We start from the raw sequence: 10395 nt of genomic DNA, 5'->3' as shown, positions 1-10395 counted from the left end.
ACTTGTCAGTGTTGGATAACTTTGCCAAAACACGTGATTTGGTTTTGTTCTGTGTTCTCAAAGAGGAATCTCCTACAGTGGCCCCTATAGTAGTGGCTGTACTTTGGGAAAACCAAAACAAGGGAGAACTCGATCTTTGGACACGCCTGGGTGATGCTGATGTCAAACACAAGCGGAGTCAGGTTTGTTTTCCTCCTCCCTCTGCCGCCCCTCTGCCTGTGCAGGAAAGGCAGGAAACATAAACACTAATCCAGAACCTTTCCTTTATTTCTAGTCAAACTAGTATTGACCTCCCAAGTGTTGTCCAGGTGGATGTGCAGGAATCCCGCTGCCTCCATCCAAAGCTCCTGCTCCCTAAAATTCAGTATTTTCCAAGGAATTGCTCGTTTTTCCCAGGGGGGTGCAAAGCTTTTGCCAAATGGGGCACAGGCAGCGAGGGAGCAGTGGGTGCTCCCCGGGGGGGTCGCACCGCTCCAGGTTTGCTGTCCCTTGTTTTGGGTTCCCCCCTCCCCCCCACCTTTCTTTATCATGGAAATGTTGCAACTAATCAACTGAAGTGGCAATATGATGATAAGCTTGTTTGAGTTGGGTCATGTTGACCCGATTCCCATTAATTTTGTCCTTGTACCACCTTTCATGTGTCGTGTGTGTGTGTGTCTATATATATATATATATGTGTGTGTATATATATATATATATATATATAAAAACTCAAGCTCATGCCAGGTGCAAACCCTGTCACACCAGTGATCTCAGCTGTTTTCTTTCTTGATGGACGATGCCAAGGCTGGATGGGAACCCTGAGGAGGTGGAGGACAGCGGGGAGAGCAGGAGCTGGGATGTGCTGCGGCCACAGAGACCCTGTGGTGGGTACCTCATGTCCCTCTTGGATCTGTGGCACAGAGGAGGCAGCTTTGTGCCCCACACTGGGCTCCCTGGCACCGCCATGGTGGGGGGGTTGGTGGCACTGTCCTGTCCCCAAACCAGAGGAGCAGCCATGGTGGCCTCAGGTCCCTTTGGCATCCTCTCCCCTGCCGGATTTGTCGCTCCCACAGCTCCGTGGGGCAGCACTTGTGGGATTATCCATGACCTCCAGAGGTGCCCCATGGGGGGGACAGAGGTGCCACCTCCCTCCTGCCCCTTCTCAGTCAGCATCCAGGTGGTCACCCAGCTCCCAGCCAGTCCAAGAACACACGTGGGAGGGTGTTCCTGAACGTGGCTGGAAGCGGCCGCGGCATCGTCCTGTCCTGGAAGGGACTTTTCTTGGTCGAGTCTGCTGAGCACTGAGAGGGGTTTGGTTTGGTTTTTATAAGAAGTATTTTACACGTGGGTTTTTTTAGACTGTTTATAATTCCCCCCTGAGAACCCGAGGTAGGATTGTCCCCCCAGCAATAGTTCTTCTCCAGTGTGTGCACATGCTGATTTGTTACTGAAAAAAAAGGTTTCTTGCAAGTACTTAGTTGTTCTACAGAGTTGTTGTTTTTTGGGGTATGTGGTAGCGTCGGGGAGCACAGGAGGAGCGACTCTACAAGCAAAGGATGGTCAGATTTGGGCCTCATGTTGTGTCCCCTTGGAGTTCCCTGTGTAGGTCCCCTCTAGGCTGGCTGAACGCTGTGCTGAACAGGCCGTGTACAGGTTTTTTGTGGATAAAGTGTTTGTCCTTGTGTCACTCTTGAGAGCATGGATGGATTATTGTACTCTAGGAAGGAGGGGGCAGTGCTGCTGCAAGGCATTGCTTCAGGTCCTCGAGGATGTGTCGTAGCTTGCGTTGTTTTAAAAAAAAAGGAGAAAAAAAAAAAAAAAAAAAGAGGAAAGAAAATCCCAAATTGACTTGTAGCCATAATGGTTTTTCCAAGGAAAACGGGCAGGACTCTGTTACTTTTCCGTGTCCTTCATCATGTTGCTGGTGGCACAAACCAGGTGCTGCTCAGCCCCGAAGGCTTCCAGAGTTGCTGTGAGTTGAATCGTGTTGGAGGTGAGATCAGGACTCGGCTCCTCGTCGTCCTTGGCCCTCAGATCCGAGGGCGGAAGAGGGGCCGGGAGCGTTGTCCTGGGTCCTGGTCTGCTGTGTATTAAGCCTTGAGGCTTTCATTACTGACATGTATTAAAAAAGGAAAAATTAAAAAAAAAAAAAAAAATAAAAAAAGAGGAAAGGAAGGAAGGAAGGAAGGAAGGCTGGAGCCAAAGGCCAGCCGGAGTTTGGGAGCCGTAGGTAGCGAGGCCGGCTGCGGCCGGGCTGAATCCATGGAAGTGCAATGACTCTGCCACCCGTGGGATCGCTGGGTGCGGTGGGAGCATCAGAACCAGCCAAGCAATTGATGCAACAATCCAGAAGCAAGTTTTTCTTTTAAAAATGTCAGATCTTGGAACGTTGTTTGATGGCGAGAGAGGTTGACACGTCCCTTTGCGGAGGCGCCCGAGTCGCTCTGGTTCCACGGATTTTTTCCATTGGGGATGCACTGGGAGCCCCTTGTGCTCGGATGAGGCTCCTCTCTGCTCATCCAGGGGTGACGCTGTGGCCACCCCTGGTGCACCTCGGCCAGGTATTAGTGCTCAAAAGGACCCAAATGGCTCGGTGTGGCTTCCCTGGGGCGTGAAATAGCCATCAAAAACTGACAAGATGAGTTTGCACTCCTAAAAGAAAAAAAAAAAAAAAAAAAATGTAAGTACTTCAACTTCTAGAGAATTTTTAATTGTATTTCTGCCTAGAGCCGAGGTATTAAATACCTCGTCACTTGAGGATTTTTAAAGTTGTGTTGGGAGATGAGTTTCTTCACTCAGCTGTAAGAAATGCAGCTGGCCCAAGACTAACTGCAAGATTTAAAAAAGAAATAATAAAAAAAAAAAAAGCTCATGTTTGTAATACGTTACAGGATTGTTGGTCCTGAATTTTAAACTTTTTGTTAAATTTGTGGAACTATGGAGGAATTTTCTAGAAAAAGTGAAATAAAGTAAGATGGAAAAGTAAAACTTCAAGTGGTTTTTGGGTTGTTGTGTTGCTTCTCCAGGGATGACACTGTGGCACCTCCTCGTGGAAAATGTTTCCCCTTAGAGGCACCAAAGCTGGTGATGCCTTTGGCTGCAGGGGGAGGTGAAAAGCCAAGGAAAAGGGAATTGTTTTAAGGACAGGATGGTGGGGGAAGGCTCTGATGTCCTTTAGTACATTGGGCTTTAGTTGGTTCATGTGAGGGGGAACAGGCCAGAGCAGGAGAGGTGCAAGTGCTCCCCCTCTGCTCCCCTGGGATTTGGGGGAGTCTCCGCTGCTCCCAGAACGTGCCAGACCTTTTCCCAAGTCCAAACCAGGGCCCAGAACTCTGGCACAGGTTCCTCAGGGTGGGGATTCCCACTGTGGGAATGTCACACACCCCTGGGCTGCCCCAGGAGCAGCTCCAGCCTCAAGGATTCATTCCCAAGGCAGCAGCCCTGGTTGCTCCTCTCCCAGTGTCCCAACCCTTGGCTGCTCCCAGCCCTGTGCCCCAGGCCCTCCCATCCATGATTTTTTTCCAGGAATGACGGAGGAGTCGGGAGACACAAACTGCAGAGTTTGTTTATTTCACATTCCTCTTCCAACCACTGGAGACACAGCAAACCCAACGGCTCAGAACACACGTTACAGGCAGGAGCAGCAGGGACAGTAGTGCATTTCCCACCCTTCCCCTGGGGCAGGGGGGATTTCCCTGAGCCCAAATCAGAGACACCTTTGGGTTTAACCCAACCTGGAGTGCCCAGGTCCAGTCCATGCCCAGCCCAGCCAGGGTGTGACACCAGCACAGAGCTCCCGCTGCTCCTCCTTTTTCCATGGGAAGAGTTACTTGGAATCAGGGCTGGGCTGTCCCACTTGAGTCCAGGTGAGGATTTCTGGTTTGAAATAACTCATTTTCCAGGCAACCCTTCATTTGCTGTTGGGATTCCCAGGCCCTGCAGAACCACTTAGAGGAGACCCATGAGGAGCTGCTGGTTACAGGTACTTCCCTCCAGCTTTGCAGGTCCCTAACCCTGTGTCCTACAGCCAGTGAATCCCATTGGAAGGACCTTCACAGCTGCTGGGATGGCTGATCACGGACCTTCAGAAGAACCACTGGGCTCCCAGCACTTTTCTCCTCTCTCCAAGCACAGGTACAAACCCTCAGTCCACACCCACCCCCCACTCTGGAGTTTCCCACTTTCAGACACCACAACATCTCTAGATTGCAAGATAACAGACAAGATTTCACACATTGTACACAAGCCTTATAAATAGTCCCTGGAGTAAATCACTTCCAGAACAACAGCCATGGATTCTACTTCAACAGTACGATTTATGGCTTCATTATAACTCAAATAAAAAATAAAAAATCAAAAATATTGCACAGACAAACCCAGTCCATGAGAGGCTTCACCTCCACTGGTGTGTGCAGTCACCTCAGACAGGGTTTGTGGGGAAAGAGATTTTAAATGACACAGATGCCACCAGCATGCAGGGAAACATGCAGAGGGAGGGAGCAGGGACACTGCTGGGAAATGGAATCTGCCTTTCTCCCTCAGCAGGGAAAGTGCAGCTCCTGATTTACAGCTCCTGCTTTACATTCAGCTCAGGAAGAAATAAAATAGAAAAGAAAAAAAAAAAAAAAAAGAAAACTTTGGTTAAAACGTAACATCACGTGGATTGAAGGTAAACGTTGCATTGGCCCTTATAAAAATGGGAATAAAAAAAAATAACAGAGCTTGAGGTACTTGGGATGTCTCACCAGGGAACACAGACACAGGAGAACATGGGCCTGGCCACGCTCACCACGCTGCAGGGCACGGCCAGAACATGGACAGCAAAGCTTTGCCGAGGGGCTGCGTGATGGCAGAGCCTCTTTATTCCAACAGGATCCAGGGAATCCTTTCTGGGGAGCTGAGGGATGACCTCCAGGTTACTGCCGGGCTGAGGTCTCCCCGTTGGGAGTGTCCAAATCTGCGTAAAACTGAGCGATCTGGGCTTTGTATTTCTGTGCCACCACCGGCCTCTTGAGCTTCATGGTTGGGCCTGTGGAGAATCAGCACAAGGTTTAGTGGTGAGGGAGCCACAGGGAGCACAAATGTTCACTAGGCTGAAGCAACTCTGGAGGGAGAGGTGGAACACAGGAACAGTGACCAGTTCTGAAGTTGTCTTTGGGATTAATGGAATCTCCCTCCCTCCTTCCCTGGGACCAGGAGCAGCACAGCATCACCCAGAGGGTGGTGGGCACTGCCCAGGCTCCCCAGGGCAGTGGGCACGGCCCCAAGGCTGCCAGAGCTCCAGGAGCGTTTGGACAACGCTCTGAGGGACAGGGGGGGATTGTTGGGGTGTCCTGGGCAGGGTCAGGAGTTGGGCTGATGATCCCTGTGGGTCCCTTCCAGCTCAGGACATTCTGTGATTCCATGATCCTGCAAGAGGCATCTCAGAACAAGGGTGAGCACAGCTCAGCTCGGTGCTGCTGGGCAGAGGTGGGAATTCCTCCCAGCTCATCTCACCCCCCAAAAACTGCAGCGTGGAAAAGCCTCAGCGAGGAAAGGCCACGGGGAGCTCTGTTTTGGGGGTCCTGGTTATGCTGCTGTTCAACAGGCAAGGAAAGGGTGCAGATGCCTCACCCACCACTCACCAAGCTCTCCACCAAAGAGGGAAAAGTCCTTCTCCAGAAGGACCCACTTCTGGACTTTCTGGGCGTTGGAGGTGGCTCCCTCATTGACCGCTGTGATGCCTTTCTGGATGGCGGCGTAGATGGCCTTGTCTTTGCTGCTGATGATTTCAGAGACCTTTGTGGCCTTGCTGCCCAGCTTCTGACAGTATTCCAGAGCCTCTGGACTGAGCTCATCCCCCGGCTCACCCGTCTCTGCATCCACCTTGCACTGCAGGACGAGCCACAACAGGGTTAGGGTTGAGGACCTGATTCCCTCTGCACTAAGGGGCCTCCAGCCCCAAAAATGCTGCCCTAGGCTGGTGCCAGGGCCCCCTTCCCACCCTGCTCCCAACTGTCACTCCATCAGCCCCTCCAGCTTCATCCCAACCCTGGCAGCCAATGGATACTTGGGACAAAACACAGAGCTCTGCCTGCTCTGGAGCCGCCTCAGTGCCAAGGACCAAACAGAGCCCCATCTGCCAAATAAATCCCTCCTGTGCTGTCCAAAGTTAAGCACTTTTTTCCAGACCTTTTCTGGGCCACAGTTCACTTCCCTGCACCCCCCCAGTCAACACACACACCACAGAACCACGGCAAGGGCCTGGCTCGGGTCTCCTACCCCCAGTGAGGCTGTTGGTCCTCAGCCTCACTCATTCCCACTGTCCTGCAAAGCCTGTGTGGGACCACCATGGATGTGTCCTGGTGGAGTTTGGAGCCAGAGTCTGACAAAGCAACCCCTGACAGCTGCTTACTGCCCAGACTGCCTGGGAGAGACTAAACCAGGTGAGAAAAGCAGAAGAGTTTCCTTTTTCAGCCTCACTTCTAAGTCTTTTCCTTTTCTGTCTTTCCTGGCATGGAAAGAGTTGCCCTGAACAGGGTGGTCTGAGCAAGTGACAACTTTGCTGTGGTTACAGCTGCTCTTTGCAGCTCAGCTACCACCAGCTGTGCCCCCCAGAGCCTCCTGTCTGCACAAGACACCAAAAATGTGCCACAATCCTCTTCCTCCCTGGGACTGATCCACATTCAGCGCCACAGGTGGGTTCCCTCCCTCTTTCCCATTACCTTTAGGGTCAGAAGCATTGCCAGGAATTTGGCTTTGTCCCCAACCAGCATGGCATTGCTGATGATGGGGACGGCGTTTTTGACGGCGTCCTCGATGGGAACGGGAGGAATGTTCTCCCCTCCTGCAGTGATGATGAGCTCTGGAAAACAGGCAAGTCTTGGTTAGTGCCTGGAGCTTCTCCCCTTCCCACAGTCTGAAACAACTCAACAGCTCCTTCCTGGATCAAAGAGTGAGTGGGGAAAGCTGCTCCCCAGGACTGGGAAAGGGGTGGAGTCACCACCCCTGGAAGTGTTCAAAAAACTGTGTGGATGTGGCACTTGGGGACAGGGGTTAGTGGTGGCCTGAGCAGTGCTGAGGGAATGGTTGGGCTTGATGATCTTAGAAGGCTTTCCCAAGCCTAATGATGACTCCAAGTCTCCAGCCAGGCCAGGAGAGAGGAGCTGGAGCCATGAACACACACACACAGCCCTGCGAGAGCTGCCTCAGTGCTCCGGAGGTGTTTGCAGCCTGGGGACACAGGAGGAGCCCTCAGCACCCTGTCACACACCCCTGGCACTCTCAGGCACCTGAGCTGGCACCTAAACTGTCAGAAACCCAAGAAAGATTTGCTGAGGTTGGAGGTCTTGCTTGCTGGCTTTGTTTGGGGTTGCTCAAAGAGGTGTCCCAAGAGCCTCGTTGCTGAAAGGTTCTCAACTTGCACAACAGGGTTAAGCTCTTGTTTTCCTTGGAGGTCACCCAGCAAAGCTCCTGAAACTGGTGGCACAACAAGCCCACAAAGCATTAAGTGCTGCTGCTGAAATCCCAGGGTTTCTCCCCCACTCTGCAAACACACCCTGGTTCCAGGGGCCACCCTTCCCCTCCCACCACCCTCCCTGTCACACTCTCAGAGCTGGGACTCCAGACTGAAATAATCTGTGCAAGCCACACAAACCACACCACCAGCAGAGCCTCCCCCTGCACCAGGGGAGGTTTAGGCTGGATACTGGGAAAATGTCTTCACTGAAAGGGTGTTCTGGGTGAAAAGCTGCCCAGGGCAGTGGTGGAGTCACCTGGAGGGATTTAAGAGACGTGTAGATGTGGGGACATGGGTTAGTGGTGCTGGGGGAATGGCTGGATGCCCTGATGTCCCTCCCAGCCTCTGTGACTCCACAGTGCCGCACAGCACCAAGACAACCAAGTCAGGGGATGAGTTACCTTTAATTCTGCCTGTGATGTAGAGGAATCCATCCTTGTCGTGCTTGCCCAGGTCACCTGAGTGCAGCCACCCATCCTCATCGATGGCCTCTTTGGTTTTGTCCTCCATGTTCAGGTAGCCCATGAAGATGTGCCTCCCTGAGAAGCAGATCTCCCCCGTGCCATCCCTGTCTGGCTTATGGATCAGGGTCTGGCAGCCTGGGAGTGCCTTCCCACAGCTGGAAGAGAACACAGACCCATGGCAATAACTGGTTTCAAATTCAGTTCAAGCAGAGATTTACAGCGGCACCCTCTCGAGCCTGAACAAAGCCCAGCAGCTTTTTAGCACAATGGTTTTAGGAAGGAACTTAAAAGGCTCATGCAAGGGGAGCTACAGCAAGTGTTGTTATTGCAGAGATCAGTCGTCACACACCTGGCGGTTTCCACTCATTGTTCTCCACACCTGAGCTCTGAATGAGAAGATTTATGTTCTTGGCAGCAAACTTTCACTGTGCAGACTGAACGAGCCATTCAAAGACACCCTCACTGCCATTTAAGTGCAAGCTGGAGTTTCCAACTCTTCTTTCTTCCCACCAGCCCCTCTAGAATCCAGCCAAGCTCAGTTTAAGTCTCCCTGCTGCTGCTGCTGCCCTTGGCAGATCTCCATCTGTGAGATGTGGCCAAAGGAACCTGCTCCCCTCCCCAGTGGGAGACCCTTTAGAGGCAGCAAAGCTCAGGATGAGCTGCACGAGGAGAGATGGACGTGCCAGACGCAGGAGAAAACCTCACCCCCACCCTTCCCCCCTGCTCTCACCTGGTGAGCTTGAAGGCGTGAGGGAGGGAGATGGTGTGAGGCCCAGAGCTCTCACTCATCCCATACAGCTCCAGCACGGGAATGTTCAGGCTCAGGAAGAATTCCAGGGTCTCTCTGGTGATGGGAGCAGCCCCTGTGTAGCACTTGGTGCAGCGGTCCAGCCCCAGGGCCTTCCTCACCTTCCTGTACACCAGGTGCTTGGCCAGGCGGAAGTTCACCGGCACCTCGGAGTACCTGCAGGAGGACAAGGGGCACAAGGTCTCAGCCTCCAAGAAGAACTTCTCACCCTTCCTCCTTTCCTCTTCATCCCAGTTGTAGTTTACTTAGTAAAACAATGAATTATTTGCCCTCCAGCCTTTGCTTGCTCACCCTAAAGTTTGGCTTTATTTGCCCATAAATCTGACCTGTTATGTTGGATATAATCCCTGATTTCACAGCAAAGTCCTCCTAATACTCATGAACATCCCTTAATTGCAGCTCATAATTACCCATTCATCCTCTTCAGGTTGGTCTGCAGCCCCACTCCCTTGGCCCACGAGGCCACTTTCCTCCGCAGTGCCGACGATTTCATCCCCACGGATTTCATCTTCTCTTCCATTTTCTCCCAGACACGAGGGACCCCCAGAAAAGCAGTTGGCCTCACTTCCCTCATGGTCTCCACCAAGCTGCCCTGAGACAAGCAGAATGTGATGCAGTTTTTAGAAGTGCTTCGCTGCAGACTTGGGGTCAGCACCGGTCACAAGGCACAACTTGGGGCTCTGCCACGAGCTCTGAGGAACCACTCATTTTCTGCGGCGCCACCGGCAGAAAGGAACCCCCCAGGGCATTCCAGTGGAAACTGGGAAGGCAGCAAGGGTCCATGCTGCCACAGCACAGGGAGAAGAATCCTTTTCTCAGGCCACAGATTGAAGTGGTGTTACGGATTTAACTTGTGCAATGCGGGCAGAGCAAACACAAAGCTGTTGCTCAACCAGCAGTCGGGGCGGGGAAAGGTGTCAGGTGAGACACTCAGCAGGTCCCAGCTGTGAAGCGCTGGGTCAGCTTCTCCCAGGCTTGGGAGAGAGTCAAAAAGCAAAGGTCAGAGTAGCTCTAAAACCAACAGGGGCAGTTGGTCAGCGGGCAAGTAAACCCAGTCAGCAAAGCTTTCAGGGATAACACAGCCTTGTTTTGTACAAGCAGGCAAGTGGGTGTAGGTTTATTATTAAAGTTTTTACCTTCAATGCATCTGGCTGAGCAAAGTAAACTTGCACTCCAAAGGTCATGGCTGACCAGATATCAGACATCTGGGCAGCGATGTGGCTGAGGGGCAGGTAACTGATCACCTGCTCCTGCCTCTCCTTGGGGTCCGTGAGCATGATGGACCGTCCGGCCACCAGCGCCGTCCACGTCAGCTGGAACAGAACACACAGGGGGGTCAGGGATGGCCCTTCCAGGCAGGGACAGCACAGAACACGCAGGCACAAACACAGGTACAACATCCTGTGATCTCAGCATCAGGCACTTGGCTTATTCAGCTGGAGAAGAGACTGAGGGGAGACTCCTCGGGGGCTGCAGCTCCTCCCGAGGGCAGGCGGAGGGGCAGGCGCTGAGCTCTGCTCTGGGACCAGGGACAGGAGCCAGGGAAGGGCTGGAGCTGTGCCAGGGGGGTTGGGATGGATCTCAGGGAAAGGTTCTTCCCCCAGAGGGTGGTGGGCACTGCCCAGGCTCCCCAGGGCAGTGGG

General features: G+C 52.7%; 1 protein-coding gene across 1 annotated transcript; it reads right to left on the bottom strand.

Moving 5' to 3' along the window:
- Nucleotides 1-3524: 3524 nt before the first annotated feature.
- Nucleotides 3525-10164, bottom strand: ACSBG2 (acyl-CoA synthetase bubblegum family member 2). Its single transcript, XM_027908399.1, has 7 exons — nucleotides 9889-10164; nucleotides 9163-9344; nucleotides 8675-8908; nucleotides 7882-8099; nucleotides 6687-6826; nucleotides 5607-5853; nucleotides 3525-5011 (listed from the first exon to the last, which is right to left on the bottom strand). The coding sequence occupies exons 1-7, from the start codon at nucleotides 10150-10152 to the stop codon at nucleotides 4899-4901; spliced, it is 1398 nt and encodes a 465-aa protein (XP_027764200.1). The 5' UTR covers nucleotides 10153-10164; the 3' UTR covers nucleotides 3525-4898.
- Nucleotides 10165-10395: the final 231 nt, after the last annotated feature.

The sequence above is a fragment of the Empidonax traillii genome, unplaced genomic scaffold (assembly GCF_003031625.1).
Source record: "Empidonax traillii isolate 1590-97213 ecotype Southwest subspecies unplaced genomic scaffold, ASM303162v1 scaffold1698:size72886, whole genome shotgun sequence".
NCBI lineage: Eukaryota > Metazoa > Chordata > Aves > Passeriformes > Tyrannidae > Empidonax > Empidonax traillii.
The sequence above is the reverse complement of the archived record's forward strand: the minus strand, read 5'-3'. Positions and strand labels throughout refer to the sequence as shown.